Here is a 21878-nt window from a genome sequence, read left to right on the forward strand (position 1 = left end):
GATGCTCATCTCTCTTGTGTTACTCTACCTACAGTCGCTTTGGTACTGTGTGGAACAGTGCTGTTCTTGCACATCTAGTCCTCCTATATTTCATGTGTTCCTCCCCTCTGCCAATAAGTAAAGCATGTTCTTGGATAGTGGTTAGATGGGAGGCACCTCTAGTTTCAGTGTTTTGCTGCACTTCCCACCTGTGGAGACACTTTTGTTTCCAGACACATTAGGTGCTCGGCAGCAAATTCACTATGGGTGTGTAAACAAGAGGCAACGTACCTGCACGTCAATATTCTAGAAATGCAATGCAAGATTTTGACATGGCAAATATTTTAGGATTATTTGATTGTCTATTTAGTGTTATCATTGCTGTCATAAAATTAATTAGATCACAAAAAAAGTTTAAAATATGTGATAGGCAGTATCTGCCTGGCTTCAGATATGTTACTTATTAAATAATAATGAAGAGTCCTGCATAAAGCAAGCCCGTATGTAGTAACACTATTAACACAACTGTTCACTCTATTTAAGACTATTAGGCTAACGCTTTTCAAGAGGAAGCCTAGTTTCACAAATTATATTTAGTTAGCTGAGTCACTGACCATTCAGGTACAGTGAATAATTTAAATTTTATGCCAGTCAGTGAAGTAGATGTTAGCATATTGGAGTCAGTATTTATTCTGCAATGCAAGTATTAGAGAAATTACAGTAACTGCAAACACAAATTAAAGTGTTGGCTCCTCTTATCCCAAAAATGATAAAATTATGCAGGTTAAAACCTTTATGATGGGTATTTGATTCTAATCAGTGTCATTTCATTTCAGCAGTTTTATGTAACTATACACGGCACCTAGGTAATCAGGTGTCCTACTTAATGTCTTGGCTGTTTGTCATTTAGTATAAGTATTGCTCTCAAATCTCAGTCTGCCCCCTAACTCTTGTTCCATGGCTTTTCATGGGTTTAAGTTCCTTGCTTAGTGGTAATTGTAGGTGCATATATTTTTATATTTTCCTTTCATATGATTATTTTCTTTATTCACTGTCTTTTTTCAATATAGTATAATAATAGAATACTTTTAAGTTACTTGCTAAAAGTATAATGTGTTTTGATCTCTTCCAAAAGGATGAGAAAATATTGATGATAAGAACTAGTCTAACCCTTGGAATCTCTATACGATTAAAATTTAATTCTGAATGCTACATTAATTGATGAATATAACAGTGTAATGATTAACTTGAGTAATTTAATAATGCAGGTGATTTAACATAGGTACCTGAATTTCATAAATGGGACAAGAAAAATTGTAATTCAATCTCTTCAGATCATATGAGAAACTTGATAAAGTGTAATCTTGAAATCTTGTAAAAGGAACATTTGGTGAAGTGCTAGTCTCTTCATTTATTTAATGTATGATTTTTGCAGTCATCTGTCTCTCTCCCTCTCAAACTTGTTCCCCATACCGCATCTTCTTCCTTCAACTGTTCTTTCTTTTCCATTCTATTCTTAAGATTTTCTTGTCATTTTATTCCTTTTACAATTTATAATTATCACTCAAGTGAAAATGGCAGTTATGAGAACTAATTTTGGTAATACCTACATACTCCACAGCTTATTTTTGTTCAGCTTGTTTGCTGAATTTTTCAAAGTGTGGGTCCCAGTGTTTGAACTCTGTTCCAAAATATCATTCATCCATCCAAAGCATGGATAACATCTTTAAGGAGCATAGATTGAATGGTTAACCATTATGAGAGATAGTTTGAGATTGTGGATATTCTTCAGGTTGAATGGTCTCTTCATCAAGTTTTTGTTTGTGTTGTCCCATCATCCCCAGCCTTCACTGTAAATCCTGACTCTCAAAAAAAAACAACAACACAGAAACAGTACAGTAGTTCTACTTTTTTTATTATGGGTATAAATTATGTGTATTGAAAATATTAATTCTGTAGCTTAAGTTTCTTGTAACAGAAAAAAGTTCAAGTGGCAGGGCAGAGCTAAAACAGATGAATACAAATTTCGCATGAGAGAACACTCCTTCAGGCTCATGATCTTGAAGCCTTACAGTATTTTTGGATTTTAGCTTAAAAATTCTCCATGTAAAAATTTTTTCCTGGAGATGCAGGATATTCAAGTACATGAAACAAGATGATAGCTTAACAAATGAGAGACTAAAGAACAGAGGAGAAAAAGAAATTAAAGGAAGGAAGCCTTTGCAGTGCAAAACGATGGCACATGTTGCTGATTTGTACCTTGAAAGTAATGTTACTGTGGAAGTGCTCAGACAGTATTTCCTTCTTTGTGCATTTTTGTTGTTTCTCTTTTCATGTAACAAAAAATTTTATTCCTTTAACAATGAAAATTGCAAAATCACAACACTGAATCTTTGTGTATTATGATTGTACTAATGTGACAAATAGATTGAACAGTGTTGCTTAATTGATTGTTCATGAATTTGCAATACTCATCAAGTGCAGCTAATTATAAACTGTAATTAGAAAAAATTAGTTATAGTGGTAGGCTGCTGTTATTAATGTTAATTGAGGCCATATATTTTAACTTGCCATTGCAGGTTTGGTAAAGTCTCTCTCTCTCTCTCTCTCTCTCTCTCTCTCTCTCTCTCTCTCTCTCTCTCTCTCTCTCTCTCTCTCTCTCTGTCTCATACACACACACATAGTTGATATAATTTCAGTTAAAAACTATTGGTATTGCAAAATTTCAGGTATAACATATCTTACTAGATCGGTTGCTTTTTCTGGTTGAAGTACATAGTATGAGTTTGATTCAGTTTTGCTACCATATTTAGTTCTTATATAGTGTTTTAGAAAATTCTCTCTCTCTCTCTCTCATGTTGAATAGTATAGGCATAGCACAAGCTCTGATAACACCAACAGCCAAAATGACAACTCTCCATCCCTACCAAAACACTAGACTAAGCAATTTTCAGATTAGTTCTTAGTGTGTAATTTAAAATGTTCTAGATTTTTGTGAATAACTTACTTATTGATTGATTGATTTTTCAGACTTAAACAAGACGACAGTGAAGAACAATCACGTAGATCATAATGCAGTGTGTCAGAAAGAAATGGCCAGGTTTTCTTGCTTGTCTTGGTTCAGCATTCGAGCAGTCGTGGGCTATGGCGTTATGGAGCTCGCTTCCCTGGCTGATAGGTAAGAACAATACGTGTACTAATCGGATGTTACCATTCTATGCTTTATACATTGAAAGCTGCAGATACACAGCAAACAAACATAAATATTAGAGTTCACCATTTCTACAGAATGTTTGGTTATGTAAAATTATTTTTGTAGTACATATTAATGAAAGTTTCTTGTGGGGTGGTCGTTTTTTCCAAAACTAAACCTTTTCATACATTCAACTTCCCTGTCAGATATATACTTAGCTATAGACTCCGTCATCCCCGACAGAAATTCAAATTTCGCGGCACTCACTACAGGTAGGTCAGGTGATCTACCGCCCTGCCCTGGGTGGCAGGACTAGGAACCATTCCCGTTTTCTATCAGATTTTCTCTGTCGCATTGTTGTTACTACCTCCTGACTGGAATTCTTTTTTCAACGCAATTGATCTTCTTTCGGCCGACTTTTGGTGACGTACTTGGATCGTTGTTTTGGCATTCACTATCGTGGACTTGTTTTTGGATTTGCTTTTGGATTTTTCTTAAAAATATCTGACTCAGGTGTTGGTGTGAGAGTGTGTGTGAATGAAGGCTGCAAGGTGAGGATGCCGAAGGCTTCGGTAGATCCTCACACTGTATGCCGACTTTGTAGAGTTGTTGAATGTTCTTTGGATAATACCTGTAATGAATGTGAAAGGTTGACTGCTGAAGAGTGGAAGACTCTAACTTCTTACTTGAAGAAGTTAGAGAGAGACAGAGTGAGGAAAGCGGCTTCTAAAAGCCTAAGTAGATCTAGATCTAATGAACCTTTATCTAGTTCTGTAGCTTCTTCTCCTCATAATATGAATTATTCTCCCTCTGTATCAGGCCAATCACAGTTTGCAAATCCGACAGATTCTGCATCGGAAATTGCAGACCTGAAAGCTTCCCTTCAAAGGATTCAAGAAAAAATGGCGGCTTTAGAAGGTAAGCAAAGTGATGGTGATATTTCAAGTGATGTAAGTGTCCCCAGTGTAGTAGAGGGGGCGTCTGGTCGGCTCTGCAACGCTCCCAGGCCTAGACCTCTTCCAAGCTCCCTGGCCCAGAGGAGAAGGAAAGTCGAAAGCCTTACGGAGGTTGTGGAGATTCCCCACCGATCAGGCGTCCCTTCGGCAGGCTCTGTATCGCCTCAGACTGCCAGGGACCGCTATAGAAAAAGCGTCCTGCGTGAGTGCTTCTCTTCTTCAGGATCTCCCTCACGGAAACGCGGGTGGAAGGACACGAATCTTTCTCGCCCATTGAAGAGGAACTGGAAAGAGCCTGCTTTGGATTCTAGCCCCGAGCGCTTTTCAGAAGAAGCGCCCTCGGTTATCAAGAGAGCTAGAAAAGAGTCGACTTCCTTTGCTGCAAGGGAACCTCAAGCGCCTTCCAGATCTCCCTCTCCTCATTATGAAGAGGAAAGAGAGCCGTCGACCAAGAAGATCCTGTTAAATCTACAGGAGCAGCTAGCTTCTTTGGTGGGAGTCCTATCCAAAGAGCCTCCTCGTAGAAAGGACAACAAGCTGCCTATCAAAAGGTCTAGACACCGATCTCCTGCCAGGCTCAACGAACCCTACAGGGAAGATGTTGCACAGGCGGCCATCTCTGTTGGGAACGAAGCACTGGACAGGCGAGAGGAAGAAGCGCCAGCCAGGCGCCAGGCAACACCTGAAAGTGATTCGCTGTACAAGAGAGAAGTTTTCGCAGGGCGTGAAGAGCCAACCAGGCGCAAGGCACCAGATTACAACCAGGATCCTTCCAGGCGCCAGACGCCAACTAGGCGCCAGGCGCCAACTAGGCGCGAGGCGCCAGCCAGGCGCGAAGAGCCTGATAGGTGCCAGGCGCCAGTTAGACAAGAATCACCAGTGATCAGACATAGTGAGGCGATGTCACTTAGTCCCTCACCTATGAGAAGTCCTTCGCCTTCAGAAAGAGTGAGGTTGAAGGAAGATACATGCGATAAAAGGGATCGTTCTCCTTCTGACCCTCTCGAGCTAGAGGAAGTGTCAGAAGATGAGGCTCCAAGTAAAGAAGGACTATCGAATTATAAAGTTCTAACGGCACTCCTTCTTGAAGAATATGGAGATTCTCTGACCCCAGCTGCTCCTCCTTCGCGCTCTCTCTTTTTGAGTGCTAAAGCTCTGAAGTCGTCGTCCTTCCTTAAAATGAGACCGGCCATATCAATGAAGAGGGCCCTCCAGTCTCTCGGTTCCTGGATACAATCGAAGAAGGAACTGGGGAGGACGGTGTTTTGTATGCCTCCGGCCAGACTGACGGGCAGAAGAGGCATATGGTACGAGACTGGAGAGAACATGGGACTGTCTCTTCCTGCTTCGGCGGAATCTGACTTCTCAAGTCTAGTAGACTCATCAAGGAGGCATGCCTTAAACTCGGCTCGAGCGACATGGGGCCTTTCTGAATTGGATCACCTCCTCAAGGGGCTTTTCCACGTCTTGGAAGTGTTCAATTTCCTTGATTGGTCCCTTGGGGTTTTGGCCAAAAAGACCCATGAAGCAGAAGGCCTAAACCCAGAAGTTTTGCTGAGCATCCTGGCATGCATAGATAAAGCGGTTCAGGATGGTTCGGGAGAAGTCACCTCTCTCTTTGGAGCGGGGATTTTAAAAAAGAGAGCGGTTTTCAGTTCATTCTTGACTAAAGCTGTCTCTCCCTCGCAGAGAGCCGCTTTACTTTTCGCTCCATTATAAGAGCATTTGTTCCCTTCTCAGTTAGTGAAGGATATTTCACATTCTCTAACTGAGAAGGCGACTCAGGATCTTCTCATGCAATCTTCTAAGAAGAATAGACCTGTGGTCATTGAAGACAAGAAAGGGGCTCATACATCGCAACAGCCCTTTCGAGGAGCCCCTCCTTCTAGAGCAACCTCCAAAAGGAAAGATACGGAAAAACGAGGAAGAGCTTCCTTCCGACCCTTTAAAAAGGGTAAATGAGATCAAGATCCTCCAAACACCAGTAGGTGCCAGGCTGCAGGAATTTGCGGAAGCCTGGGCACGGATAGGAGCCGACACCTGGTCGCTGTCAGTTATCAAGAAGGGATATTACATCCCCTTCAGGGACAGTCCTCCCCTAACGTCAACACCGAGGGAACTGTCCGCCAGATACAAGGACCCTGTACTGAGGGATACTCTTCGACAAATGGTGGAACAAATGTGGGACAAGAGGGCAATCGAACTAGTACTGGATCACAACTCCCCGGGGTTTTACAATCTCCTTTTTCTAGTCGCGAAGGCTTCGGGGGGATGGAGACCAGTCCTAGATGTAAGTGCACTGAACAGATATGTGGAGAAGGAGAAGTTCAGTATGGAAACATCTGCATCAGTCCTTTCAGCCCTACGCCAAGGAGACTGGATGGTATCTCTCGATCTTCAGGATGCCTATTTCCACGTCCCAATTCATCCTTCGTCGAAGAAGTACCTTCGTTTCATGATGGAGGGAAGGATCTATCAGTTCAGGGCCTTGTGTTTCAGCCTGTCCACAGCTCCTCAGGTTTTCACAAGCCTGATGAAGAATGTGGCAAGATAAACTCAGACAACACCACCGCTCTGGTTTACATACGGAAACAAGGCGGGACGCACTCGTTCTTTCTCTACGAGTTAACGAAAGACCTTCTAGTATGGGCACATCAAAGGAACAGGCTGAGCAGGAGGTTCCAGGTCCTTCCAACAGAATGGACCCTCCACTCAGAAGTGTGTCAGAGCCTCTGGTCACTTTGGGGGAGACCTCAAATAGACCTGTTTGCCACGTTCCTCTCCAAAAGGATAAGCACCTTTTGCTCGTTGGTAGAAGACCCCAGAGCATTTGCAGTAGACGCCCTTCTCCTAGATTGGTCGGGACTAGATGTGTACACCTTTCCCCCATTCAAGATCCTGGGGGAAGTGCTCAGAAAGTTCGTGGCCTCAAAGGGGACAAGAATGACTCTGATAGCCCCATTTTGGCCAGCTCGAGATTGGTTCACAGAGGTAATGGAGTGGACGGTGGACTTCCCCAGATCTCTTCCAAACAGGACAGATCTGCTCAAACAACCCCACTTCGAGAGGTATCATCAAAACCTCCCCGCTCTTGCTCTGACTGCCTTTCGACTATCAAAAGACTCGTCAAAGCGAGGGGCTTTTCTCGCAAGGCTGCAAGCGCAATCACTAGAGCCCGCAGATCTTCTACAATGCAAGTATATCAATCGAAGTGGGAGGTGTTCAGAAGTTGGTGTAGGTCGAAGAAGCTGTCCTCCTCCAATACCTCTCGATCTTCAGGATGCCTATTTCCACGTCCCGATTCATCCTTCGTCGAAGAAGTACCTTCGTTTCATGATGGAGGGAAGGATCTATCAGTTCAGGGCCTTGTGTTTCAGCCTGTCCACAGCTCCTCAGGTTTTCACAAGCCTGATGAAGAATGTGGCAAGATATCTGCACCTAAAGGGAATAAACATCTCCCTCTACCTAGACGACTGGCTCATCAAAGCCAGATCGCAGAGACAGTGTTTGGAGGACCTTACAACGACACTAGACCTTATAAGGTCACTAGGATTAATCGTAAACCTCGAGAAATCTCAGATGATCCCCAGCCAGAACATGGTTTATCTGGGGATTCGGATGGATTCTCGGGGTTTTCGAGTTTTTCCTTCTCAAGAGAGAATCACAAAAGGTTGCGGAAAAGTCTCCAGCTTCTTAGGGAAGGAGTGCAGTTCAGCGAGGGAATGGTTGAGCCTTCTGGGGACCCTTTCCTCGCTGGAACAGTTCTTTCCTCTAGGAAGACTTCATCTCCGTCCCCTACAATTCTTCCTAAAAAGGGTTTGGAACTGGAAGACAGGACAGCTCACCGACACATTTCCAATTCCTCTAGATGTGAAAGATCACTTAAAGTGGTGGTTGCCCCCTCTAGAGGAAAACAGAGGTGTGTCCCTGGAAATTCGAAACCCAAACCAAGTATTGTATTCCGACGCGTCGGAGACGGGGTGGGGTGCAATCTTGGGAACAAGAGAAGTGTCAGGCACCTGGTCAGAAGAGCAGGTGTCATGGCACATCAACTGCAAGGAGCTCTTAGCCATACATCTTGCTCTAAAGGGCTTCGAGCCGATAGTCAGAGACGGGGTAGTTCAGATAAACTCAGACAACACCACCGCTCTGGTTTACATACGGAAACAAGGCGGGACGCACTCGTTCTTTCTCTACGAGTTAACGAAAGACCTTCTAGTATGGGCACATCAAAGGAACAGGCTGAGCAGGAGGTTCCAGGTCCTTCCAACAGAATGGACCCTCCACTCAGAAGTGTGTCAGAGCCTCTGGTCACTTTGGGGGAGACCTCAAATAGACCTGTTTGCCACGTTCCTCTCCAAAAGGATAAGCACCTTTTGCTCGTTGGTAGAAGACCCCAGAGCATTTGCAGTAGACGCCCTTCTCCTAGATTGGACGGGACTAGATGTGTACGCCTTTCCCCCATTCAAGATCCTGGGGTAAGTGCTCAGAAAGTTCGTGGCCTCAAAGGGGACAAGAATGACTCTGATAGCCCCATTTTGGCCAGCTCGAGATTGGTTCACAGAGGTAATGGAGTGGACAGTGGACTTCCCCAGATCTCTTCCAAACAGGACAGAACTGCTCAAACAACCCCACTTCGAGAGGTATCATCAAAACCTCCCCGCTCTTGCTCTGACTGCCTTTCGACTATCGAAAGACTCGTCAAAGCGAGGGGCTTTTCTCGCAAGGCTGCAAGCGCAATCACTAGAGCCCGCAGATCTTCTACAATGCAAGTATATCAATCGAAGTGGGAGGTGTTCAGAAGTTGGTGTAGGTCGAAGAAGCTGTCCTCCTCCAATACCTCTGTGACCGAAATTGCCGATTTCCTTCTTTTCCTGAAAGAGAAATCTCATCTGTCTGTGTCAACCATAAAGGGATACAGAAGTATGCTTTCGGCCGTATTCAGGAATAGAGGCCTAGAATTGGCTGACAATAAGGATCTGCACGATCTAATTCGGTCGTTCGAGACGTCAAAGTCAAGAGAACCAAGAGCTCCGAGCTGGAATCTGGACGTAGTCCTAAGATTCCTGACTTCGGAAAAATTCAAACCTCCTCATCTGGCCTCCTTTCGAGACATTACAAGAAAGTGCTTGTTTCTGTTGTCTCTCGCTACGGCGAAAAGAATTAGTGAACTGCACGCCCTAGAGTCTCGTGTAGGGTTTAAAGGAGACTCTGCCATTTGTTCGTTTCAGACTGTTTCTAGCGAAGAACGAGAATAGTTCAAAGCCCTGGCCTTACAGACCTTACAGACCTTACATCTTGTTCGGGTTGCCCCAGGTCCCTCAGTGTGAGGCACCTCTAATGTCTACCAGAGAGTTGCTAGTACATCTTCCGGTATATTTTGCATCTTCCAATCTTGGATGGTCTGGGATGCAGTTTAGATATTTGTCGAGCTTATTCTTAAACACATCTACGCTCACTCCTGATATATTCCTCAGATGAGCTGGCAACGCATTGAATAGACGCTGCATTATCGATGCTGGTGCGTAGTGGATTAATGTCCTGTGTGCTTTCCTTATTTTTCCTGGTATAGTTTTGGGCACTATTAATCTACCTCTGCTTGCTCTTTCTGATATTTTTAGTTCCATGATATTTTCTGCTATTCCTTCTATCTGTTTCCATGCCTGAATTATCATGTAGCGTTCTCTTCTCCTTTCTAGACTATATAATTTTAAGAATTGTAGTCTTTCCCAGTAGTCTAGGTCCTTAACTTCTTCTATTCTAGCTGTAAAGGACCTTTGTACACTCTCTATTTGTGCAATATCCTTTTGATAGTGTGGGTACCATATCATATTGCAATATTCAAGTGGACTACGAACATATGTTTTATAAAGCATAATCATGTGTTCAGCTTTTCTTGTTTTGAAGTGCCGTAACAACATTCCCATTTTTGCTTTACATTTTGCCAACAGAGTTGCTATTTGATCATTGCATAACATGTTCCTATTCATCATCACACCAAGGTCTTTAACTGCTTCCTTATTTGTGATGGTCTCATTATTAGGTCCCTTATATGCATATAGCTTTCTTTCTCTGTCTCCATAATTTGTTATTGAGTTCAAATTTATCAGAGTTAAATACCATCCTATTTACCCTCTGCCCAATCATATACTTTGTTAAGGTCTCTTTGTAGAGCGTTCCTATCTTCATCACAAGTAATTTCTCTACTTATTCTTGTGTCATCTGCGAAACTACTCACTACCGAATCCTTAACATTATTGTCTATGTCTTCAATCATAATAACAAACAGTATTGCAGCTAACACCGTACCTTGCGGCACACCGGATATTACCTTGGCTTCATCCGAGGAGCTTCGAAGTAAAGGGCCTGACTAACCTAGTAGGTAGAGAGGCAGAAATGTCCCTTTGCCCGGTCAGAGCACTAAAATTCCATCTAGATAGAAAGAAGCAGATGGGGGGTTCTCAACAAGGTCTATGGTGCTCTGTAAAGGACCCGAAAAGACCTATGTAAAAAATGCCTTGGCCTTTTTTGTTAGAAGCGTTATAACGGAGGCGCATAATAACTGCCCAGATGACTCCTTTAAACTTTTGAGAGTAAAAGCTCACGAAGTTAGAGCAGTCGCAATGTCTCTTGCTTTCCAAAGAAATATGTCTCTAAAGAATATCTTGGAAGCGACATATTGGAGATGCAATTCGGTTTTTGCATCTCATTACTTGAAAGACGTTCGGGTAACTTACGAGAAATGCTTTTCTCTAGGTCCGTTTGTGTCAGCGGATACGGTCCTGGGTATTGGAGCAAGGACCGATCCTTAATTTTATTATATGTGCGTAACCCTCTTGTTGGATATGTTCTTGACTTCCTGCTGGAAGGAGTGTCAGATGTCGCACAGGCGGCCGTCACTTTTGCTCAGTAAGGAACTCGAGTTGTATCTGACTAATATAGGGGTACAAGACCCCATCAACGACCCACTAGAACTCTTGGCCACAGATCAATATCTCGCTAAGGCTCTTGAGGTGAAGCAGACTCCTAGGCAGTAGCCACGAAGTCTTCCGCCTAATCAGGTAGGAACCAAGGTCTATAAATACCTACAACATATGTTGTTTACCTGTATATTTCAGTAGTTAGCTGTCTCTTACCCTCCACCAAAGGGTGCCAATCAGCTAAGTATATATCTGACAGGGAAGTTGAATGTATGAAAATGATATTGTTATGATACAATATAGTTTCATACATACTTACCTGGCAGATATATACGATTAATGGCCCACCCAGCCTCCCTGCAGGAGACAGGTGGAAGAGAGAAAATCTGATAGAAAACGGGAATGGTTCCTAGTCCTGCCACCCAGGGCAGGGCGGTAGATCACCTGACCTACCTGTAGTGAGTGCCGCGAAATTTGAATTTCTGTTGGGGACGACGGAGTCTATAGCTAAGTATATATCTGCCAGGTAAGTATGTATGAAACTTTATTGTATCATATCAATATCATTTTCTTCTATAAATGTCATTGCATATACGTATAGGTATATGCAAGATGAAATACTTGAAAATGTTATTTTAGTTATATTAGGAAGAAAAATTTGGCATAAGGTCTATGCCCTTCTACCTGATTAGATGTTATTCAAAGTATTGATTTTGGTTAACAAAATTTTTCTTAAAATCATTTACAAATATGGTGGCCTATTATCACTCTTGTATTTCCTACTCCCTGCAACACCCCTTCGGTACAGGCCTGTAATGTGTGGGTGTCACTGAGAAAATGTAATAATTTCATACTTTTTAGTAAAGCTGATCTTTATACCATAATTTTTGTGGATGTTGTATGTGTACAAATGGGCATGCTGTAAGGTTTTTGAATGGTGGGTTGAGGAACATTGGCTCAAATACAAGAACTGCCAGAATCAGTCACAAAGGTGACCAGGGTAGAGATAAGCTTGATGACAGAGCACTCGATCTTTGTAGCCATTGTGTCAGAGAATTTTATATAGCCTACTTGTTTATTGTTTTTAGTAGGAGGCACAGTTGAGAACTTGTACTTGTGGGTTTTTGCAGTAAAGTGTGCAAAAACTTTTAATGTGCAGTTTTTGTGGTTTGATTTTAGTTTTTTATTCTTTTTACTTTGCAGAGTTTTTGGCCTTTGTTCCTGCATATATATATATATATATATATATATATATATATATATATATATATATATATATATATATATATATATATATATATATATATAGGGGATACAATCCACAATGAAGTAAATTCCTCTTGTTAGTTCCTTGAGGTGACATATCACACTTTAGTGAACAAGACCACAGTTGATGGTCGAAAGCTCTAATCCTATACAAGAACTATATATTTTAATTACAAGAGGAATTTACTTCATTGTGGATTGTATCCCCATTTACTTAGAGGTACGACATAGTACCTGGCTTCTTCATATATATATATATATATATATATATATATTATATATATATATCTGTGTGTGTGTGTGTGTGTGTGTGTGTGTGTGTGTGTGTGTGTGTGTGTGTGTGTGTGCAGCAACGAAAGCCAAAACTCTGCAAAGTAAAAAAAAAATCTGAAATCTCTCTCTCTCTCTTCTACAGAGACGTATGTTTTGTTGGATATGATTTACTAATTTTCAAATATCAATATTAATGTAAACAGCAATAATATAAATTCAATAAAGGAAATACTAAAGTGAATTAGCAAGATTTTATTTTATAACTAAAAAGAATTATGTAAGAATGAACTCCAGGTAGCCAAGCTGAGTTGGCTGGGGTCCAACAACTGTCAAATCAGGAGGGGGTGTGTTTGTTGCCATCTTTGGATCATGTAAATTCTCTCTCTCTCTCTCTCTCTCTCTCTCTCTCTCTCTCGATCTCTCTCTCTCTCTCTCTCTCTTCTCTCTCTTACTGAGATGAGAGAATTTCTATGGTACATGTGTATGTTTATTAATATTTTTGCATAATAATAATAGTAATATAACTAATTTCAAAATTCATAAGTGATAGTATTTTAAAGAAGTACAATAATCTATCCATTTCACTCTTTTAAATAAGGATAACCCTCTCTCTCTCTCTCTCTCTCTCTCTCTCGTCTCTCTCTCTCTCTCTCTCTCTCTCTTTCGTTCTTTTGCCACACGAGATACTAGTATGTCCTAGTGGTAACTCTCGACCTCTGTTTGGGCTGAAACTGTATGTATAAGTATATCTTTAAGGACATTACTACATTTTATGGTAAAATAATAATATACAGTACTAGTTTACAAATAATATTAATGAGATTAAACAATAACAATAACATTCTCTCTCTCTCTCTCTCCAATCTCTCTCTCTCTCTCTCTCTCTCTCTCTCTATCCTCCTCCTCTCTCTTCCTTTCCCTCTCTCTCGTATGTTTATTTGTTTTGTAGTGTAAATAAATGATTTACCTTATAACTAGTTTTCAAATATTAATAAGATTAATTAAAAATAGCGATTCCCAGTCTTTTTATCCACTTGGAGGAAGGGGGGTTGGGGGAGAAAAAAAAAAACTAACTTGAGAGAACAAAAGAGATAACCATTGCCACAACAAATATTGGTTATAGAATTGTCTAATAGAAATTAAGACAGTCGCAAATACAAATTTTTTGGTTCTGTGAATTCCAAAATATGACTGCACATGATAAATCCAGCAGTCTGTTGAATAAATTGTTCAGATGTTCAATTCTGATTAATTGGCACTTTTCTAAATAAAGAGCTTATCCAAAACTTTCCGATCTTGCTAGCATTGCATGGTTTTCACCTCTGGAATCCCAGGTAACGAAAGCTAGAACGATAGGAAAATATGTATGGATCTGTTAAGCATCCCATGTGGAGAGTTGCTCAATTGTTAACTTATTTTGTCATGAAAGTGACGGGAAGACAGACTTTCTCAGGGAAATATCATGTTTACCCCTTTTTTCACTGCCTTTAAATAGTAGATCTCATCATTGTTGTAAATGCTCCATATACCTAAAACTTAGACGTACGAGCAGCCCCCCGCCTCCAAGACTTGGACATATTTTTTTCCAGCAGAGTAGCCGGGGTATATTCAACTTGCAGATTGGATTTATAGGCAAAATACACTTCGGGCAGAGAGTTACCTTCAACCCCCCCCCCCCCCCCCCCCCCCCCCCCCCCCCCCCCCCCCCCCCCCCCCCATTGCCCAGATGAAATAGTCCTCATCGGAGTATCAGCATTGAGTGTAAAATCCCTGGTATGGACTGTGATTCATTATATTTTAAGCCAGACGAATGATGAACCGAATGTCAACGTAAATCAACATGATTATTCAGTCAGAACTAACTGTAAATATCATAGGGAGCGCCTACAGTTTAGTTGGCCAAGAGTATCGTCTGCTAGATAATTGGCGGACGAATACAAACAAGATGGCGCGCGTATGTTTTGGCGCGATTTTTGAAAACGTGCAGTAATGGAAATCCACGAAATGGCTGTGTGGCTAACCTCCTACTCTACATTCGTAGTTAGTCTTAGATAACGACCCTTGAAAACCCTTGGGGCCACTGTCTAGGAAGGATTTTATTGTTTTATTTTTATGTAATGGCCAAACGAATCAGCCTAGCTCCTTTGTACCATAGTACACCCGAATGAAAAAATCCTCTCGTAGTATAAGAATAAGTTGCGGTAGTATTGCCTCTGTAAGCATCTTAGAATCTATATAATGCAGCTAAACAAGTGAAAAGAAAGTTATATTGGTTTTGTACACACACACACACACACACAATACATATATATATATATATATATATATATATATATATATATATATATATATGTAGTCATATCACATTACGTGATTCATATATATATATATATATATATATATATATATATATATATATATATATATATATATATATATATATATATATCAAGCTACAAATGTCCTTTAATATCTAATTCGCTCTACGCTTCGGAATTAATATATTTTCATATATGTTTAACCGTCGGTCGGCAATTCTATTATCGCTGAATAAATTCCCCGTTCGGTTAAACATATATGAAAATATATTAATTCCGAGGTAGAGCGAATTAGATATTAAAGGACATTTGTAGCTCGATATATATACATACACACACACACACACCACACACATATATATATATATATATATAATATATATATATGTATATATATATATATATATATAATATATATATATATATATATATAATATATAGATATATATATAATATATAATATTATTATATATAAGCTCTTGAAAGCACTCGGCCTAAGATGCGCGGGAAAGGATTAAAAGGAAAGAAAACAGACTCGGCGATTGTCGTCAACGCGTCGTCTTGGTCAGCTTAACCTGTTCCTTGTTTATCCAGCACCCTGATCAATTTTAGACAATTTTTCCTGACGTGAAGATCAAACTGAAATATAATTGCCTTTAGCTATATGCATACGGAAAAAGAAACCCACAAATTACTACTGAGTATAACTTGTTTACTTGTAAGTATTTACATCGTATTTTACTCAACGCTCGAGTACTTTCAGGCCTTGGAAAGTACTAGTGTTGAGTAAAATACGATGTAAATATTTATAAGTAAACAAGTTATATTCCGTAATTTTGTGGGTTTCGTTTTTCATCTACAGAAAAAAAACTGAAAGGATTTTTGTTTGGTTCAATGTACATATATACATGTAAAATTACCCCTCGCGATGTTTCCTATCCGTGTGGCCATGGAATACTCTTTATCTCTCTCTCCATGATATCATGAAGGTAATGCTCCTGATCTACGCAAACACCGTCACTGCCTATTGAAGAGAAGGTGAACTTCTTGAGAGAAAAAAAAAAAAGAGCTCGTTTGAGTTTTACGAACATTGGCTCTACGTGTTTATGACAAAGAAAGAGCAAAAGAAAAAACACCACTTCGTTTGTTTGCGAACAGATGTTCAGAGACGCCGATGTGTAAGAGGAAATCGGTTACGAACTTGATCAATTTCGAGTGAAGTGTGTTCGAAGTGGTGGCGGTGTTCAAGAGAGCAGTGCATTCTCTCGATAGCGGTTAACAGCGAGATCAGCCTACTTGACAACAGTGGAAATAAAAGAGAGAAAAAAATAACGCTCCCAATTAGCTGTTTGATTACTCTCGAAATCAGAAAAAGAAATAAAACTTAAAAAGCATATTTTTGACTGATTTTTTTTTTATTTTGAAAAATGTCTGCTTGTAAACGTGAGAGAGGGAGGGTCGGGTGCCGGTGGGGGGAGGGGGTGGATTATGCTTTCATGCGTCAACAGCGAGATCAGTCATGGACTGACGTAAAAGAAGGGGAAAGCTGAAGTCACCCAAAATCAGTAAAAAAGAAAAACATATCTTAATTTTTATATAACTTTTCTTCTCATTTACTATGGCCAATATACTGAAAAAATGTGTACAGTATAAATGAGAGACAGATAGAGAGAGAGACTACATATGTGTATGTTATTTTCATTTTATATTTTATTTGTGTACATGACATTTACATGTTGGTTTTAAAAAATGAATTTTAAGGGAATAAGTTGGATGATTCTAAGCAGCTTAACCCAGTTCGAGTAATGGAGGACTGACTTTGTAATATTTGATGGCTGAGTCATCTTACCTAAGGAGTTCCAAGTTTAAGATATGTTATATTTACAGCATCAGTTTAGGTTGCCGGTGCCTTGATAACTTTTTGATACTATGTCAAGAGAATATACCTGAAAGCACAGTGTAGTAAATTATACGACTTACTTACGGGTCTTCAGTTTAGAGAAGATCTAATATTTCGTCACAGTAAAGAATGAAGTTCCTCAATGCAGTGGAAGTGAGTTTTTAGCAAAATTCATTTGGCAGCATTTGGCATCAATGTTAAGATTTCCATGTCGGTATATAAGTGCAGTTTTTAGGGAAGTCACTTCAGTGCAAGTGTTTAAGCAGCGAGTGAAACCATGGATCCATTGAGCTCTACCCACATCAAACTGGACACCCCGTCTTCGGTTGGCAAAGCTGCAGAAAGAAGTACTGCTCCATTGTCGTTTCTGTTTTCTTGTTAACACAAAATTATGGGCGAAGTGGGTAAAGGAGTGACTGACTGATGGTACCATACATTATGTTGACAGATATTTTCTGGATGTAGGGTGTAGCTATAGTAGATTCACATCAACCGAGTATTTGATATCTAGGCTAATCCCTTACGACTCTCCTGATTGGCTGTTGATAAGCCAATCACAGGGCTGGAAACTCTCAGTCACCCTCGAGAGTTCACATAGGCAGAATGTGTGTTCCATTCTGAGGGATACGTCTTTCAAAAGCATCCCTCAGGAGAGGTGGAACACACATCCTGCCTATGTGATCTCTCTCTCGAGAGAGAGACTGAGAATTTCCAGCCCCGTGATTGGCTTATCAGCAGCCAATCAGGAGCGTCGTAAGGAACTGGCCTAGACATCAAATGGACGGTTGATATGATTTTACTATACTACATTGCTCATTGCTTGACGCTGTCGGCATGTTAGTTCTATCCCGATATATATATATATATAATATATATATAGATATATATATAAGTGTATATATATATATATATATATATATATATATATATATATATAATATATTGTTAAAAGTAAATGAGCACAGTTCGATAGTTCTCGCTGAAAACATTCATTTGGTTACTTCCTGTTGTTGGTTGACAGTGTATGGTGAAAGTTGGGGATGTGACTTGTGGCCATCGTGAAGTATATATAGAGGGGTTTGCTCATGTAGTCACTGAGGTGTCCTGAATCATAGAAAAATTAGGTTTCTTGAGAATTAATTACCTGAGTATCAGTGTTAATTGTGTGGCTGGATTTAAGTTATTATCTGTGGACCCATTCCAACATCCAAAAATATGCCATGAGGCATTGCTCTCTGATGTTATTACGCTTTTCTCTACTGTACAAATTCATATTGCAAAACGATTGATTGGATAAATTAAAAACAAGCAAGCTATTTCAACTTCCTAGACAGAGGAAATTAAAATTTCTTTGGTGCTGTTTTACCTAAATTTACTACGTAGTGTATCTGAAATGTCAACTTTGTTTTTCATTTGTCCTTATGTATTACCTTGGCAGTGATTAACTCTCTCTCTCTCTCTCTCTCTCTCTCTCTCTCTCTCTCTCTCTCTCTCTCTCTCTCTCTCTCTCCACTCCATTGTGCATAGGCATTATAAACTTCATGAATTTTTGCTTTCATTTCCTTACTTTCCACTTGGTTGGAGCTCTTGCTATCATCATCATCATCATCATCATCATCAGCCGTTGCTAGTCTACTGCAGGATAAAGGCCTCAGAAGTGCCTTAGTGGCGTGGTTGGTATAGTGTTGGCATACCACCTCAGTGGCCGCAAGTTCGATTCTCGTCCATTACACTGAGAGGTGAGGTGTGTATTTCTGGTGATAACAATTCACTCTTGATGTGGTTCAGGAGTCAAGTTAAGCCGTTGGTCCCGTTGGTGAATAACCACTGGTTCCATGTTATGTCAAAACACCATACAAACAAAGGCCTAAGACATGTCCTTCCACTCCCTTCTGTTTATGGTCTTTCTATGCCATTCTATACCCGCAAATTTTCTTAGCTCGTCCATCTATTGTCTTATGTTCCTTCCCCCTCTTCGTTTGCAATCTCTAGGGACCCATTCTGTTATTCTTTTCGTCCATCTATTATATCTGACATTCTCATTACATGTTCTGCCCACGCCCATTTCTTTTTCTTACTTATTACAATATCCTCTACTTTAGTGTGCTCCCGTATCCATACTGCTTTTTTTCTGTCTCTTAGTGTTATTCCCATCATTATTCTTTCCATATCTCTTTGAGTTGTAATTACCTGTTCTAAGGCTACAGTAAGGTTCCTTCCATGCCTAAGTTAATACTGGTAGGACCATCTGATTAAATACTTCTCTCTTGCTGTACTTTTTCTAAATACCCTCTTAATACTTGCTTCCAACCCACTGTGACACCCTTATTTTATATTAAATACCTTCTTTCTCCGTCACAATCATCTTGGTAGCTGTATTTTTCCTTATATGAACCTTTCATTTCCTCTTTCCATCAAGCACTATTTTGCTTACTCTTTGGCGGAATCAATGCTCGTAACAGACCCCCACTGATATACTACGCAACAGAGTGCCACAACAGACACATTTACGACCGCCATTTAACCACTCCCATTTATTCTTCTGCCAATCTTTCTCTCTCTCACTCTCTCAAACAACCCTTGGAGAAGTTGTCAAGTATGAACTACCATCATTACTCCTCCATAACATGCTCTGCTGAAGCCATGAAAGCATCCTGCCTGCAATTTAACATGCACGTTGTGAACCCCTTTAACTGTACCCCACTGTTCAGCCAGTTTCTCCTTACTCGTTTTCCTGAGTTCTTTCCAGAAAGGGTGTGACTTTAGTATAGTGGGAAAGAGGATAGAAATAAGTATTGAAATGAAGAAGTGAGAAGATAAGGGAAAGAAAAACATGTTATGTGAGGTGTGGTCATAGGGCAAAAGAGTTGTCATTTATAGGAATAAGAGAGGATGAATAAGTAGGTCTAAGAGGAAAGTCAATGCAGAGAGAATGTTTTATGAGCAGTTGAGTTTGGGCATAAAATATTCAGGTGATGAAAGGAGAAATGGTGCCTGAAAGAAGTCCAGTTGTGGATTGATGGAATGTGTATTTTGAGGATTTGTTAATACGCAGAGAGAGGAGAGGCAAAGCTGAATGGTGCACTCGTTTTCAGAATACTTGTTGGTTTGGCTGTAAGGAGGGCAGTTAAGAGATAGAAGAATGGGAAAACACGAGGCACAGTAAGTTGTTGTGTTAGTTAGCGGTGATAGCGTAACCAAGTGGTTGACCAGCGTTAAAGTATGTTCAGATGAGGGAAAGGTTGTGGAGGAACGAGTGAGAGGATTACTTTTTTTATTGTATAGGGGTGTAGGTGATAGAGGAGACTGTAAGAATGACTACATAAGTGGTTGGATTCTGGTTGAGAAAGTAAGGCAGATGACAGGTGACAGAATGGCTGATAGGGAAGAACAATATGGGTTTAGACCAGAAGAAAATGTGTGGATTAGCTGTTTGCTATGAAAGAATGAAAAAGAGCAGTATGTGGCATGGAAAAACTTGTGATAGAAAGGACAGATGTTGGATATAGGGTATAGACAGAGTACAAAAAGTTTTTTTTGAAGGTCAAACAAGTTTTAATATCTGTAGAAATAGAGCTGAGAAAAGGGTGTGCTGTGTGTCTGTGTGAATGTTTGATATTGTATGATTTGAGGGGACAGGAAGATCAGCAGATGCAGGTTAGAAATTGTGGAATAAGAAAATGGGCTTTGATTGGAATCTAGAAAGGGTGATATTTGCTTTCCTTGTTTCCTCTGTGACTCAACTCGTCCTTCCTACTACCAACATTATTTATTCACTTCCAAGTATACATTCATTGCTTCTGACCACTGCTCACAGTTATTCTCCCCTTTCTCTTCATGCAAACACTTCCAAACACGACACAAACCTACCTCTACAAAAGCTACAAGGTTACTGAGGTGTATGGTCGACTCACTTCTGTGTAGAGGGATGATCCTGTGACGTCACAGCAACAGGCGAACCAAATGGCGTTTTTCGTTCGACCACAAGAACTTCTTTTGTTTTGTTTTTTGACATAATTTGCTCCCTCGCAGACATTTTGACGAGTACTGTATATATGTGTGTGTGTGTGTGTGTATATATATATATATATATATATATATATATATATATATATATATATATATATATATATATATATATATATATATATAAATGAATGGCAATTTCAACCAAACTCGGTTACATAAGACTTACCGTCTGAAAAAGAACAGTGTTGGGGTAAGACATTACTGGCGCCAAAAGCAGCCAAGTAGGAAAGGGTTAAAGTGTAAAAATAACTGAAAACTACAGGAATTAATGTCTATCCCATAGTATTCAAGGTCACTGAGATTAATAGATACAATCCCAATGCCCTTCAAGTGCAAGTTTACCCTGATGTGGTGGTGAGAAGTGGGTGGGATGGAAGTGACATGTAAAAATAACTGAAAAAGACAGATATTAGTGTCTAATCCTTAGTTTTTGAGGTCGCTGAGAAAAATAGTGACACTCCTGATGTCCTTTACAATCAAGTTCAACCCCAGGAAGGGGGTTGATGAGAAGGGGTGGGAAGGCAATGAAATGTAATAATATAACAACAGATAGTGTCTAATCCATAGTTTTCAAGGTTGCTGAGATGAATAGTGACACTCCTGATGCTCTTCAAGTCCAAATTCAGTCCTGATAGGAAGGAGGGGGGTTGAGAGAGGGTGGAAGGGGGTGACCAGTAAAAATAACCCAAAGTGAAAGATGTCAGTGTCTAATCCATAGTTTTTGAGGTTGCTAAGATGACCAGTGACCCTCTCAGTGCCATTTAAGTCCAGATTCAGCCCCAATAGGAAGGGAGGATGAGAAAGGGTGGGAATGGGGCTGATTGATTTGCAAAAATAACCTACATTAACAGATATTAGTGTCTAATCCATAGATTTTGAGGTCACTGGAATGAATAGACACACTCCCAGTGCCCTTCAAGTCCAAGTTCGGCCCGATAGGAATGGGAGGTGAGAAGTGGTTTAATATAAAATGTCAGTAATGCTGGGCAATGTAACTGAAGCAACTAGTTCCCGAGAGAAATCCGCGAATCCGGAGAACGCAAA

The 21878-nt window shown here is 40.2% G+C and overlaps 1 protein-coding gene across 2 annotated transcripts in view; it reads left to right on the plus strand.

Moving 5' to 3' along the window:
• The window catches only part of LOC135219969 (dehydrogenase/reductase SDR family protein 7-like), a 65360-nt gene that overhangs the window by 3675 nt on the left and 39807 nt on the right, over positions 1-21878 (plus strand). The window contains exon 2 of one of the 2 annotated variants that reach the window (XM_064257218.1): positions 3010-3157. In XM_064257218.1, the coding sequence (XP_064113288.1) occupies positions 3052-3157 (106 nt within the window). In that variant the 5' untranslated portion in view covers positions 3010-3051. Of the gene's footprint in view, positions 1-3009; positions 3158-17000; positions 17153-21878 lie in introns of those variants that run through there. The other variant, XM_064257219.1, reaches the window with a different exon arrangement.

Source organism: Macrobrachium nipponense, chromosome 1, assembly GCF_015104395.2.
Source record: "Macrobrachium nipponense isolate FS-2020 chromosome 1, ASM1510439v2, whole genome shotgun sequence".
Classification (NCBI taxonomy): domain Eukaryota; kingdom Metazoa; phylum Arthropoda; class Malacostraca; order Decapoda; family Palaemonidae; genus Macrobrachium; species Macrobrachium nipponense.